This window comes from Girardinichthys multiradiatus, chromosome 10 (assembly GCF_021462225.1).
Source record: "Girardinichthys multiradiatus isolate DD_20200921_A chromosome 10, DD_fGirMul_XY1, whole genome shotgun sequence".
In the NCBI taxonomy this organism is placed as follows: domain Eukaryota; kingdom Metazoa; phylum Chordata; class Actinopteri; order Cyprinodontiformes; family Goodeidae; genus Girardinichthys; species Girardinichthys multiradiatus.
The window spans coordinates 19,599,318-19,615,148 of NC_061803.1; the positions used below are offsets into that span (position 1 = coordinate 19,599,318).

At 44.3% G+C, this 15,831-nt stretch overlaps 1 protein-coding gene and 1 long non-coding RNA gene across 3 annotated transcripts in view; both read right to left on the reverse strand.

Moving 5' to 3' along the window:
- Positions 1-15,831, reverse strand: part of plxdc1 (plexin domain containing 1) — a 30,411-nt gene extending 14,580 nt beyond the window's left edge. Inside the window, exon 1 of one of the 2 annotated variants that reach the window (XM_047376068.1) lies at positions 15,620-15,831. Coding sequence is in view for 1 of the 2 variants with exons in the window: in XM_047376067.1 (XP_047232023.1) it covers positions 15,379-15,454 (76 nt within the window). In the remaining variant the exon portion in view is untranslated. Of the gene's footprint in view, positions 1-15,378 lie in introns of both variants that reach the window. The other variant, XM_047376067.1, reaches the window with a different exon arrangement.
- On the reverse strand, positions 4,219-5,109 carry LOC124874634. The gene is made up of 3 exons (XR_007039858.1): positions 4,646-5,109; positions 4,353-4,571; positions 4,219-4,268 (listed from the first exon to the last, which is right to left on the reverse strand). It is a non-coding gene; the product is annotated as an uncharacterized LOC124874634 (long non-coding RNA).

Below are 15,831 nucleotides of genomic sequence, written 5' to 3' on the forward strand. Positions count from 1 at the left end.
GGTCTTATGGAGGCCCAGGATGCTTCAATAGCGGCCTTTAGCTCATCCAGAGTGTTGGGTCTTGAGTCTCTCAACGTTCTCTTCACAATATCCCACAGATTCTCTATGGGGTTCAGGTCAGGAGAGTTGGCAGGCCAATTGAGCACAGTGATACCATGGTCAGTAAACCATTTACCAGTGGTTTTGGCACTGTGAGCAGGTGCCAGGTCGTGCTGAAAAATGAAATCTTCATCTCCATAAAGCTTTTCAGCAGATGGAAGCATGAAGTGCTCCAAAATCTCCTGATAGCTAGCTGCATTGACCCTGTCCTTGATAAAACACAGTGGAACAACACCAGCAGCTGACACGGCACCCCAGACCATCACTGACTGTGGGTACTTGACACTGGACTTCTGGCATTTCGACATTTCCTTCTCCCCAGTCTTCCTCCAGACTCTGGCACCTTGAATTCCGAATGACATGCAGAATTTGCTTTCATCTGAAAAAAGTACTTTGGACCACTGAGCAACAGTCCAGTGCTGCTTCTCTGTAGCCCAGGTCAGGCGCTTCTGCCGCTGTTTCTGGTTCAAAAGTGGCTTGACCTGGGGAATGCGGAACCTGTAGCCCATTTCCTGCACACGCCTGTGCACGGTGGCTCTGGATGTTTCTACTCCAGACTCAGTCCACTGCTTCCGCAGGTCCCCCAAGGTCTGGAATCGGCCCTTCTCCACAATCTTACTCAGGGTCAAGTCACCTCTTCTCGTTGTGCGGCGTTTTCTGCCACACTTTTTCCTTCCCACAGACTTCCCACTGAGGTGCCTTGATACAGCACTCTGGGAACAGCCTATTCGTTCAGAAATTTCTTTCTGTGTCTTACCCTCTTGCTTGAGGGTGTCAATAGTGGCCTTCTGGACAGCAGTCAGGTCGGCATTCTTACCCATGATTGGGGTTTTGAGTGATGAACCAGGCTGGGAGTTTTAAAGGCCTCAAGAATCTTTTGCAGGTGTTTAGAGTTAACTCGTTGATTCAGATGATTAGGTTCATAGCTCATTTAGAGACCCTTTTAATGATATGCTAATTTTGTGAGATAGGAATTTTAGGTTTTCATGAGCTGTATGCCAAAATCATCCGTATTAAGACAATAAAAGACCTGAAATATTTTAGTTAGTGTGCAATGAATCTAAAATATATGAATGTTAAATTTTCATCATGACATTATGGAAAATAATGAACTTTATCACAATATGCTAATATTTTGAGAAGGACCTGTAGATGCCCGAGCCACCTCAACTGGCTCCTCTCGATGTGGAGGAGCAGCGGCTCTACTCCGAGCCCCTCCCGGATGGCCGAGCTCCTCACCCTATCTCTAAGGGAGTGCCCGGCCACCCTACGGAGGAAGCTCATTTCAGCCGCTTGTATCCGGGATCTCGTTCTTTCGGTCATGACCCAAAGTTCATGGCCATAGGTGAGGGTAGGAACGTAGACCGACCAGTAAATTGAGAGCTTTGCTTTTCGGCTCAGCTCTCTCTTCACCACAATGGACCGGCACAGCGCCCCCATTACTTTTGGCAGCCGCACCGATCCGTCTGTCGATCTCCCGCTCCATTCTTCCCTCACTCGTGAACAAGACCCCGAGATACTTAAACTCCTCCACTTGAGGCAGGAACTCCCCTCCAACCTGAAGAGGACAAGCCACCCTTTTCCGGTCTAGTACCATGGCCTCGGACTTGGAGGAGCTGATCCTCATCCCAGCCGCTTCACACTCGGCTGCGAACCGCCACAGCGCATGCTGTAGGTCTTGGCTAGAGGGGGCCAGCAGGACCACGTCATCCGCAAAAAGAAGAGACGAAATCCACTGGTCCCCAAACCAGACCCCCTCCGGCCCTTGGCTGCATCTAGAAATCCTGTCCATAAAAGTTATGAACAGGACCGGCGACAAAGGGCAGCCCTGCCAGAGTCCAACATGCACCACTGCACTGGGAACAGGTCCGACTTAGTGCCGGCAATGCGGACCAAACTCCTGCTCCCCTCGTACAGGGACCTCGTGGATCTCATCCACCCCCGAAGCCTTGCCACCGCGGAGCTTTTTAACCACCTCGGTGACTTCAGCCTGGGTGATGAAAGAGTCCAACCCCGAGTCCCCAGCCTCTGTTTCCACCACGGAATGCGTGATGGCAGGATTGAGGAGATCCTCGAAGTACTCCTTCCACCGCCCGATAATGTCCTCAGTCGAGGTCAGCAGTCTCCTGCCCCCACTGCTTCCCCCTCCTGAGGCGCCGGACGGTTTGCCAGAATCGCTTCAAGGCCAACCGGTAGTCCTTCTCCATGGCCTCACCGAACTCTTCCCAGGCCCGAGTTTTTGCCTCTGCCACAGCCCGGGCCGCAGCACGCTTGGCCTCACGGTACCCGTCAGCCGCCTCAGGAGTCCCACAAGCCAACCACAGCCGATAGGACTCCTTCTTCAGCTTAACAGCATCCCTTACTGCCGGTGTCCACCACCGGGTTCTGGGATTGCCGCCACGACAGGCACCGCAGACCTTACGGCCGCAGCTATGGGCAGCAGCATCGACAATAGATGCAGAGAACATGGTCCACTCGGACTCTATGTCTCCAACATCCCCCGGGATCTGGTCAAAGCTCTCCCGGAGGTGGGAGTTGAATACATCCCTGGCCGAGGGCTCCGCCAGGCGTTCCCAGCAGACCCTCACTATGCGCTTGGGCCTGCCAAGTCTGTCTGGCTTTCTCCTCCTCCAGCGGATCCAACTCACCACCAGGTGATGATCAGTGGACAGCTCAGCCCCTCTCTTCACCCGAGTGTCCAAAACATGCGGCCGAAGGTCTAATGATACGACAACAAAGTCGATCATCGACCTCCTGCCTAGGGTGTCCTGGTGCCAAGTGCACTGATGGACACCCTTATGTTTGAACATGGTGTTCGTTATGGACAATCCGTGACTAGCACAGAAGTCCAATAACAAAACACCACTCGGATTCAGATCGGGGAGGCCATTCCTCCCGATCACGCCTCTCAAGGTGTCACTGTCGTTCCCCACGTGTGCGTTGAAGTCCCCCAGCAGAATAATGGAGTCCCCGGGAGGGGCACTATCCAGCACCCTCGACAGGGACGCCAAGAAGGCAGGGTACTCTGCACTACCACTCGGCCCGTAGGCTGAAATTATAGTCAGAGACCTCTCCCCAACCCGAAGGCGCAGGGATACAACCCTCTCATCCACTGGGGTAAACCCCAAGACGAGACGGCTGAGCTGGGGGGCAACAAGCAAACCCACACCAGCCCGCCGCCTCTCCCCGTGGGCCACTCCAGAGTAGAAGAGAGTCCAACCCCTCTCAAGGAGATGGGTTCCAGAGCCCACGCCGTGCGTGGAGGCGAGCCCGACTATTTCTAGTCGATATCTCTCGACCTCCCGCACAAGCTCAGGCTCCTTCCCCCCCAGCGAGGTGACATTCCACGTCCCTAGAGCCAGCCTAAGCATCCGGGGATCGGGCCGCTGAGGTCTCCACCTTCGTCCGCCACCTTCGTCCGCCACCTTCGTCCGCCACCCAATCCTCTTTGCACCGGTCCCTCACGGTTCCCCCTGCAGGTGGTGGGCCCACTGGGGGATGGCCTCGCGTCTCTCATTCGGGCTTGGCCCGGCCGGGTCCCGCGAGGAGCAACCCGGCCACCAGGCGCTCTCCGACGAGTCCCGACCCCAGGCCTGGCTCCAGGGTGGGACCCCGGCTCCGCCGTACCGGGCGACGTCACGTGCCTCGATATTTTGTTCTTCATGAGGGGTTCTTGAACCATTCTTTGTCTGACCCATCACCTAGAGCCTGTTTGCCATGGGAGACCCTACCAGGGGCATTTAGACCCCAGACAACATAGCCTCTAGGATCATTTGAGCACTCAAACCCCTCCACCACGTTAAGGTGATGGTTCAAGGAGGGGCTTGTAACTCACATTAGTTAAATGGATTTTCATGACAGAAATCGAGGAAATGTAAGTGAAGATTTTTGTGATGATCTATCCAGTGAGGAGAGAGAAATCAGGAGAAAGGCTGTCTTAGAGCAGTCGCTTTAGCAGCAGATAAGGGTTTAGCTGTGCTACTGTACAGCAGCTCTCCAAACATAGTTTAGAAGACATGTTTGTTACACTAATTAAACCAAGATCGGAAACTGTTGAGGTTTAACTGGAGGAGTACTTGAGTTCAGGCAAAACCAGAACAATGAAGCAGAGACAAGATGAAAAGTTAAAGTGATGTTTATTCACAGTGAATGATGGAAGTTGATGCATCCTGCAAAGGAATAGGAAGATGTTAAATGGACCATCCACAGGAGTAATGTGAGTATAATGAAGAGAGTGTCTTTTTCTTTCTTACAGGCTCCTGGGAGGGAGGTTAGCTCGGAGGAGGAGGCAAAGGAAATCCAGGAGGTAAGTGTTTCAGGTTTTGGAGTCCATTTGTGTTCCAGGTCCAAGGGAGAGTTAGAGTGGCAGGACGGAGGATTGTTGGCTTCCAGGTGAGAGTTTCCAGGAGGAGTCTACATACACAAGTCCTTAAGCTCCAGCAAAAGGTGAGTTCCAAACTCCACCAAGTGTCCTTAGGAAACACAAAAATCACAAGGTTACTCGAGAAGGTCTCAAAGATCAATTATTGGCTGTCTCACTCAGTACCAATGTCACTGAATAATCCGGCGAGGAATGGATCACTTCCAGGAGCTTAAGTGCCAGCTGCTCTCATCAGCAGGATCTAGGACAGGTGGGTAGATTGAAAAACTCCGCTCATGCCACTTTGACTCTGGAAAGTAAGTGAACACAAACATATCCCCCAAACAGAACACACTCCTAACAGAAACGAACTCTGGTACGTTTAAAGCAGACCAAAAGTGGCAAGTGTGAATACAACCTAAAATTTCATAAGGGGGTCAATTTTCAGTGAAGTTCAGTGAGTTTTCATATATCTTTAGGCATCCAAAAAGCCAATTTATTTGTCAGGAGAATGATAATAAGAAACATTCGAAGTACAATATGCCTTCACAGCACTTTCGCTGCTCAGGCCTAAATGGTAATAGACAAAATGGGACAAGAAAATGAATTATAGAGAGGCCATCAAAGACTCAGGGGAGAGGACTTTAATGAGGAATTTTGGATGATCATGATGCAGTGAAAGCTTTTTTTCAGGTTTAGAGCATGAGGCTCCCAAACTGGGTCAGATTGACAGACTTCAACATCACAGATGAACATTGGAGGTGTGAAACAACATGGGGGGGAGAATAAAGTGGAACTTTGAAGAGAAGGCACACTGAAAGTGGTGGATCAAGCACGATAAATTGCTTCTTACTGTATAGGTGTCACTTTCTTTCAAAGGACTGCATTGGAGTATCTTCTAATACCCCTATCTTAGCAGCTCTTTCGCTTAATGGGTCACTTTACGTGGCTTTCTAAACTTTTCAAGTGCTGAACTTATTTTCTGCTTTGAAATATCTCCAACTCTGTCTAATGGCCTGGTGCAACTTCTATCAAAAAAAATCTACAAAAAGACCAAGAGAGAACCCCGCTTTGACTTGACTTGATAAGACTTTAGCTTGAGGTCTGGCAGACACATGTGCATGGAGAATGTGCAAACCGGTGAAACTTATTAAAACATTCTGGTGCAACTGAATTAAATCCCACAAGTCTACTAATTCAGATGACACATGGAACAATTCTGCAGGTAACTTGCAAATAGCTGCATTGTAAATGTATGCTCTGATGTTTCTGCTACTACATATACAAATAATTTTATTTCTTGAATCTAAAATCAGAGCAGTCAAAACAGCCAGGGTGGTGTAGATTTATGCTTCTATAGCTGCACAATGCCAGAATCTTCCTTTTTTATTTCAAACATATCTTTGTGTACCAGGAGTGCTGACCTAACTGGAAATCAAAGCTCTAATCCTGCAGGTTTATATGGTGAGATTACAAATATGCATTAGCTATTTTGAGTCATCTGCGTGGTAATGGTGTCCATTTTATCAGCCTCCTCAGATGTGTCTGCAATGCAGCAACCGACTTACAAAGGTTGTGGGTGTTGGGAGATGTATCAAAGTGGGACACAGCATGTTCAGCCATATACAGCAAGCTGTAAATGTGCAGATTGTGATTATTCATTTTGGATTTTCTTCTCTGGTTTTTTCCAGAAGCTGTGTACACTGTTTCTTTTTTTTTAGAATGCTTTCAATAAATAACTTGATTTAAAAAAAAAAACAATCAAAGCAACTTTTAGACCTTATACTCACTGGTGAGTACACCTGTACAGTTGTGCGTGTGAACAATTAGCCAATAAAATGTCAATCAAACTGAGATAAATAACTGGAAAGAAAGATGTCTTAAGTGACTTTGAAAATAGCATGGTCATTAGTGCTGGACTGAATATTTCAGAACCTGATAATCTTCAAGGACATTCCCACAGAGCCGTTTTTGTTTGTTTAAAGGTAATTGTCCAAAAAAAGGGAACATTTCCAGTGATTGGACAAAAATGCCTTGTAAATATCACTGGTCAGAGGACACAATGACAGACTAATTATAGATGACAGGAAGTTAACAGTAGCTCAAATGACCCATTGTTAAAACTAGGGTATGCAGAATACAACCTCTGGAAGCGCAACACGTCGAACCTTGAAACAGATGGGTTACAGCAGCAGAAGACCACACCAAATGCTACTCAGTTTAGCTAAGAACAGAAAACTGAGGCTGGAATTCATACAAGATCATCAAAATAGACAAGAACTGATTGAAAAGATGTTGCTGGCCCTGATTTCAGCTGCAGCATTTGGATAGGAGGGTCAGAATTTGGTTTAACATTAAAACACATCCATCCTGGCTTGCATCAGCAGTTCAGGCTGGTGGTAGCTATATACTGGTGTCTGGGATATTTTCTTGGCACACTTTACACCCTTGGTGCCAGTTTGGCAGTGTTTGAACCTTACATTAAACCTGAATATTGTTGCTGACCATGTTCCTCAATTTTTGACCACAGTGTACCTATCTTCTGGTGGCTACTTCCAGCTGGATAGTGCGCCATGTTACAAGGTTAAGATAATCTCTAATTGCTTCCTTGAAAATGGAGATGAGTTCAATGTACTCCAGTGACCTCCATGGACACCATATCTCTGTCCAACAGAGAACTTTTGGAAAGTGGTAAAGTAGGAGGCTTGAATCTTGGATGTGCAGCTAATAAAACGGCAGGAACTCTGTGATGACATCATGTGAATATGGACCAAAATCTCTGAGAAATGTTTCTGATGTCTTGTTGAATCCATGCAATGAAGAAATTAATGCAGGTCTTAATGCAAAAGGGGTTCAACCTGATCCTATCAAGATACCTAATAAAGTGACTGAGTGTTATTTTAAAGCAGTATATGAAAACTAGACTGCAGTTGAAAAAGACCAAACAAACAGATTCATGTTCCTAATCTGACACAAAAGCTAATGGCCTTTCAGTCTGTTCAACTGGACGAGGTCCTAAAACAAAATCTATTCCCTCTGAAATTAATCTTTTATCAGTAAATTCACAACACATTCAAGTGAGAGTACAGGGAATAAAGGAATGCACTTGGAAGGCAAAAGTCAATTATCTTCAGAACTAGCAAAAGAAAACGAAAGTGCCTGTGTCTTTGCTCCAGAGACAAAAACATTATTTTCCATTGTCCACACTTTGTTTATATATTGAGAGTGAGTAATAGCCCCATTACAAAGTCAAGAGTCTTGTTGAAAGGATTTTTTTCAACTTTTTAACTGTTACGAATCAGAGTATAATGAATTACCTACACATTATACATTGCAAAACATAATACTGCTGTTTTAGCACAGCCTATAAGGGTAATTTTGTTTATCATTTTGATTTTAAATGGTGATCAGTTTTGAAATCAGATTAGAACTTACGATGTAGGAGGAAGCTATTTGGCACCTTATCTTTAGAAACTCTTTAGAATCTTTAGAAACCGGAGTGATAAGGAACCAAAAAGAAAAATTAATAATTTAAATATGCAAATCTATCAAGCTTAGAGTTTAGAAGCCCTCTGATTTAAACGACCTGTCATACCCTGAACTGTTTTTTCACAATCGGAAATTATCACCAATGTTTAATGATAAGGCTGTGATTCCACTTTGCAGATGGGCTTGGAACAGTTATGGATAAGTATATATGCTTTTTTAGAATAATCATGCTATTTATTTTTACATGTAGAAGATAGTTTTAACAACAAACTTGAGTAAAACATATTTTTCAACACCAGATATTTAAAGATTAAACAGATGGTATTTTGATAACTGCTATTTAATTTGTGGCCCTTATCAAACCTTTTATCCATCCATCCATCCATCCATCCATCCATCCTCCTTTTATCAGAGATTGGGACATAGGGATGAAAGGTCCATGAGGGAAATCCAGACATCCCTCTCCCCAACAATATTCTCCAGCTTATATCTTCTCCAGTTTATCCGTTCTGGCCTGAAAAAAGGCTTTCTGTGGCCCGGGAAATCTTCAAACTGAGGGGCCAAAGAGGCCTCCGGATCAGATAACTGAGCCACCTCTACTGACTCGTTCTGATGGAGAGAAATGGCTCAACTCTGAGCTACTCCTGGGTGACAAGGCTCCTCACTATTTCTAAGCCAGAGCCCTGCCCCTCTAAGTTCATTTCAGCAACTTTGGTCATTATCCACATCCCATCACCATTGGCAAGATTTTGACCTAAGTCAGATCTGTCAATCATGAGCTTCACAGATCAGAGTAACGTCTGCATTACGGAAGACGAGGCCTCAACCCATCTATCCATCTCCTACTCCATCCTAACATTACTTGTGGAACAAGACGCCAAAATGCTTGAACTCTGCTGATGCAGGCAAAAACTAACTCTTGACTGGAAAGGAGTCGTTCCACTTTTTCCTACAATTCATTAACTTCAAGAATATGTTTGTCTGTTGCCTCATTTCTCCCATTAAAATAACAGGTGAAAATTGAAATCATTTTAATAATGAATAAATGCCCCCCATTGTTGGGTGTTTGTAAATTATTCAGTAGGAGATTACTGTCGTAAAAGTTTATTTTAAGGCTTTCTAACACCTCTTTACCAGGGGTGCCAATAAATGTGGAAAGCACTGCAAGCAATAGGAATCCTTGATCTGTCAAACCACTGAGGTCATGGTCACAGGAGCACAAGGTGGAAAGCCAGCATTTTGTTACAAGCAGATTAACCAGGGTTTCCAGCCACACATTTGTGTAACAGTAAAAATTAGTACAAGACATGTATTTTTATATGCAGTTTATTTCTTAACTTAAAGTCACAACAAATTACTAATAGACCGTCATACAATTAGGTTAATATGGATAGATAGAGCCTCATAGATGGTGAACTTTAGCATGCTGCTTTTTTCTTTTTTCTGATTTGTGTCGCCTGCAAATCAAATAGCATTCCTGGCAGCCTGGGGGGTTCATAATGATTATTGCTGATGTGCAAAAAGTATCATGCTAGAATTATTTGCTCACTGTAATAAATTATTGTTGTTTTAACACTACAGCATGTTGCAATGCACATGTTAGAGGTTAGCCAGAAGCAGTGAGGCACAACATTTTCTATCCTCTTGTGATTTTTACAACTTTTTAAAATAAAGTTCAGATTTGATCTCACAAACAGGATCTCAATTGAAACACAGAATGTTGTATAGGTGTGAATGTATAAAATGGATGTAGTTTAGAGGGCATGGTAAAAAATCAGATGGTTTCAGCTGAATCACTACAATCAGAAGACCAACCAGTATAAATAAAATGAGAAAATCTGCTCAATACTTGTGCATAGAGTTGCCCTCTGCTGAACCTTTCTTTGTTGCATTTTTACCGTTGATCAATTACAGATGTGCAGGCTGTCTTGATGGTTCAGTCTGGTTTTGCTATCACTTTTCTGTAACCCTGCTAGAGAATTAAATGCTTTGTAAAACACATTTAGCTTGAACTGTGGTCCAAAACAAAATCAATCATGGTAATCAAATAACTAAAATTATAGTTAATTGCAATTGATTACCTATTAGCAACGTAGTGAGGAGCTAGTCCACCTTCAGTTATCAGCATGTCAAACTAAGGGACAAAAATTCTAAATATCTACATAGGTGTGACTGATGGCTAGATGATGTATGTGTCTGGGTTTTGGTTTCTGTGTGTGTTTATGTTTTTGTCTGCACTTTGTTTTCAGTTTCCAAAAGGTGCTGGAGTTTCTCAGGTGTGCTGGGTGACAGGTGCGACTAATCTGCTGATTGCATTGGAGGAGTATTTAAGCAGGAGGCTGCCAGCACTTCAATGCCAGAGTGTTTGCCTTCAGTGGTAACAAGCTCAGCCACTTCTAAGCTATGCTTTGTTCTTTGTCACTAAGCTGATGTTGTTTATGTTCCTTCGCAGGCAGAAACCTGAACCTTCTGATCATTCTTCTTTGAACTTTGACTTCAGTTCCACAAGCTTCTGGGTGATCAAGATTACCTATGTTTGGTGGATTTCGTTTGGATTTTGTTTCCAAGTACCATGCTGAGAGCTTCCTGTTATCCTCCGTCTCCTGAACCAAGGCAGAGGCGTACCTTGTCCACCTGCCAACACAAGTACCTGAACATTGAATTAACTCCTGAACTCACCAGAACTCGCTCTACAGCTCAAGTAAACCATCTGGATTTTCTCCGCTCCAACACCTGGGTTCTGACTCTGCCCCTGGCGACCTGACTTCACTCACTTAGTAAGCCGTTCTACTATTAACATACATACTTCTCGTTTATTCCTCAAGATTATAGTTCTTGTGTCCACCAGTTCTCCTTCCCCTCTTTCCATGCAGTTGGCAATTCTACCGTTCACGTTCCAGTATCACTTTGTAAATAAAACACCGTTCATTAATTCAGCTGTGCTTCTGAGTGTTCTTCTGTATGTGGGTCAAATCAGTTTTGAACAAAATGACCGTGATAGATTTCAGTTTGTTTCACTGTGTCTGCTAAAGTATTCATATTGGTTTAAAGTTTTTCATGTCACAACAAACTTCAGTGTATTTATTTCAGGATTTTATGTGACAATGTAGTGCATAACTGTGAACTGAAAACAAAATGTTGCCCCATTTTCAAAATTTTATACAAACATCTGAAAAGTATGGCTTGTATATGTATTCAAATCCCTTGCCTCTGATACCCAGAACAGCCAACAGATGTCACCTAATTAATAAAAGTCTGCCTGTGTATATACTTTAATATCAGTGATAGCCCAGCTCTTTTATGAAGTCCTCAGAGGTTTGTAAGAGAACATTAGTGAACAAATGTCATCATGAAGACCAAGGAACACAGCAGACATGTTAGGGTGAAAGTTGCAGAGAAGCTTAACGAAAATTAAGGTTATAAAACATCATCCCCCAGAGGGGGGAGGGTGTGCTCAGGGGGGGCCTGATGTGGTCCCATGACTCCAGCCACAGAGCCTGTGCTGGTTCGGTGGGGACTAGGGGTGTGTGAATGGCCTGGAGGTCTCTGATGGTGCCATAGGGGGACCCAGCTGCGGGCTGCCCACCTTGGTGTGGTGTTGTCTGCGTGGGTTCTCTAGCTACATCCCAGACTGCTGAGACCCCGTCTGGTTTCCCCCTTTGCTGGGGGGTTAGTGTGGGCCCTGGGCAGGCAGGGGAACTGGCTGTTGGGCTTGGCCTGCAAGGCCGGGGGTGGCGACGTGGCTGGGCCGAGGGGGCTTGGTGCCCTATGTCTATCTCTGTGCTTCTTTGGTCATGGTACTGTAACCCCTTTTGTATTGGTGGTGACCTCCTACTGTTCTGGGCATATGGCTGCTCTGGGATGATGCTGTATCTCTGGCTGCATGGGACTGTTATGGCCTTCCTGAGCCGGGTCTACCTGCCTTTGCTGCTCTTAGGTGCTGAGGATTGCAGGCGTTCTACCACTCTCGCCACACAATTAAAACTTTCAGGTATCAAACCCACACTCTCACACCCACTTAAGACAAACATACCTATTTCTACACATATGCTCCCCCACCTACTAATGCACACACATGATTACTCAAAACAGTTGAAGGTCATACAAACACAGGCTACTATAACCAACATGACCTGCCTACTTTGATGCTGGATTACATCTGGAGTTAATAAGGTTAATCACACAATTAGGTTACTGTCTTGAGCTATCCTTTTGGTAGAGTAAAACTGCCCTGGCATATGTAGGCAACCATCTGCTCCATGTGGTATGCCTGAAACAGTGACAGGACTTGTTAAAATAATACAAATTGAAAAATAAAAAAAGTTATAAAACATCATCCTAAGCTCTTAATATCTCTTTTCAATCAGTCATCTGAAGATAGAACCAATATGGCACCACTGCAAATCTACCAAGACAAGAAGATTAATCATAAAAGCAGCCAAGAGGCCCATGGTAATTCTGGAGGAGCTGGAGTGACCCCCAACTATGGTGGGGAAATCTGTTAACAACTATTAGACACTGTGGTGGATGTATCATGCTATGAGGATGCTTTTCTTTAGTAGGTACAGGGAAGCTGGTCAGAGCTCATGAAAAGATAGATGGAGCTAAATCCAGGAAAATCATGGAGGAAACAATGTTGAAGGCTGCCAAAAAACTTATTTGAGACTTCAGGCATGATAGCAATCCTTAACATAAAGCCAAAGCTACAACTAAATGGTTCAGATCAAATCATATTCACATGTTAAAATTGACCAAGTCAAAGTTCAGGCCAAAATCTAATTGGGAATACAGGTCCTTCTCAAAATATTAGCATATTGTGATAAAGTTCATTATTTTCCACAATGTCATGATGAACATTTATCATTCATATATTTTAGATTCATTGCACACTAACTGAAATATTTCAGGTCTTTTATTGTCTTAATACGGATGATTTTGGCATACAGCTCATGAAAACCCAAAATTCCTATCTCACAAAATTAGCATATCATTAAAAGGGTCTCTAAACGAGCTATGAACCTAATCATCTGAATCAACGAGTTAACTCTAAACACCTGCAAAAGATTCCTGAGGCCTTTAAAACTCCCAGCCTGGTTCATCACTCAAAACCCCAATCATGGGTAAGACTGCCGACCTGACTGCTGTCCAGAAGGCCACTATTGACACCCTCAAGCAAGAGGGTAAGACACAGAAAGAAATTTCTGAACAAATAGGCTGTTCCCAGAGTGCTGTATCAAGGCACCTCAGTGGGAAGTCTGTGGGAAGGAAAAAGTGTGGCAGAAAACGCTACACAACGAGAAGAGGTGACCGGACCCTGAGGAAGATTGTGGAGAAGGGCCGATTCCAGACCTTGGGGGACCTGCGGAAGCAGTGGACTGAGTCTGGAGTAGAATCATCCAGAGCCACCGTGCACAGGCGTGTGCAAGAAATGGGCTACATGTGCCGTATTCCCCAGGTCAAGCCACTTTTGAACCAGAAACAGCGGCAGAAGCGCCTGACCTGGGCTACAGAGAAGCAGCACTGGACTGTTGCTCAGTGGTCCAAAGTACTTTTTTCGGATGAAAGCAAATTCTGCATGTCATTCGGAAATCAAGGTGCCAGAGTCTGGAGGAAGACTGGGGAGAAGGAAATGCCAAAATGCCAGAAGTCCAGTGTCAAGTACCCACAGTCAGTAATGGTCTGGGGTGCCGTGTCAGCTGCTGGTGATGGTCCACTGTGTTTTATCAAGGGCAGGGTCAATGCAGCTAGCTATCAGGAGATTTTGGAGCACTTCATGCTTCCATCTGCTGAAAAGCTTTATGGAGATGAAGATTTCATTTTTCAGCACGACCTGGCACCTGCTCACAGTGCCAAAACCACTGGTAAATGGTTTACTGACTATGGTATCACTGTGCTCAATTGGCCTGCCAACTCTCCTGACCTGAACCACATAGAGAATCTGTGGGATATTGTGAAGAGAACGTTGAGAGACTCAAGACCCAACACTCTGGATGAGCTAAAGGCCGCTATCGAAGCATCCTGGGCCTCCATAAGACCTCAGCAGTGCCACAGGCTGATTGCCTCCATGCCACGCCGCATTGAAGCAGTCATTTCTGCCAAAGGATTCCCGACCAAGTATTGAGTGCATAACTGTACATAATTATTTGAAGGTTGACGTTTTTTGTATTAAAAACACTTTTCTTTTAGTGGTCAGATGAAATATGCTAATTTTGTGAGATAGGAATTTTGGGTTTTCATGAGCTGTATGCCAAAATCATTTGTATTAAGACAATAAAAGACCTGAAATATTTCAGTTAGTGTGCAATGAATCTAAAATATATGAATGTTAAATTTTCATCATGACATTATGGAAAATAATGAACTTTATCACAATATGCTAATATTTTGAGAAGGACCTGTATGTGGTTAGACTTCAAAGCTGCTCTTCAGAGATGTACACCACCTAATCTAGCTGAGGTTGAGGTATTTTGCAAAGAATCATCGCAAATTTCAGTCTCTATATGTGCAAAGCTTGCAAAGATATACCTCATAGGACCTCCAGCTGAAACCGCACCAAAAGGTTGTTCAACAAAGCATCAACCAATGTCGTCTTAATTGAAATGTATGCTACACTGTTCAGATTTTGATTTGTAATGTTGAAAACTATGTATCATCTATTCCTGTAAACTACTTTTAAGGGATATGAAAACTTTTTCAGGGTTTTGTGTATATGGAAGGATTTGTCTCTGTGCATTGAATTGTCCTCTGCAGAGCTGGGCCCTTGATCAGAGAAACTGGGACCACAGGAGAGGCCAGAAAAACTGGAGCACCACTGATTGTCAGAGAAGAAACGGCAACGGAGGAATGGGGGCTGGCTAAAAATAAAAATCTCTAAGGAGAACAGAAATACATATATGCACATCCACACTCCTACTGACACTCTCACTGACAAGAAGAGAGAGGAGCATAAAATATAATGCTTAGAACGGGTGACAAATTTGCCATGAAGTTAACATAAAACAGTGATTACTTTGCAGATAAATATAATCCTCAGCTCAGCTGCCGCTCTTACCAAGTTTCCTTCCTTTACAGTGTACCTCAGGTTCTCAGGTTACTGGTTAAACATTTATTCTCTAAAACCGTAGATTTCCTTCAACACCACACTTTATTTTTAAATTTGAGTTTTTGGAGCAATGTCCTGTCTTAAAATCTAATTTTACAGACAGCTTATCTTGGACAACTGATTGCAAATATATGGGACCTGTTAACACTCAACAAATAAACACGAGTAAATTATGCGAAAAGAAAAGTCCAAAAGGTTCTTTTAAATATCCCTGTTGCCTGAGCTTGTGTGTTCAGCTATTTGTTTTCACTTACAGAGATTTTTTAAAACTGTTTTCTGCAGCAGTGGACTGTCTGTTTTTACAGGACGTCGGTTAAAATTGGCTTACCTTTATACTCTTGGGCCCAGACCCTCCCCAGCTCAGCCTGGGATAGACAGATGAGAAGAAAAGCACAAAACCCCATGTCAGGACTGCTATTCTCCCTCTGTCCCTCACTTTTATCGTCCCTCTCCTTCTTTTTCCTTTTCTCTTCTTGTGTTGCGTGGAAAAAAGGGGCGCCTCACTCCTGCTATCCCCTACCTTTCCTTGCTGTTTGTTCTCCTCCTTCTAACAGCTGCTTTTTCCTTACTTCAGCCAGGGTTTCCTGCTTTTTTCCCTCCTCCGTCTGTCTCCCTTCTCCGCCCTGCGTCCTTTTCAGGCCCTCAGAGTAAATCTTGTGGTGATGAATCCATGGTTGGAATGGAGATGATAAACAACTGAAGAGCTACAGCGTGAGGTATCTCCTCTTCTCTCCACTCCCACTCTCTTTTAAGTCTGACGTTTCTTTTCACTGTGTGTCTC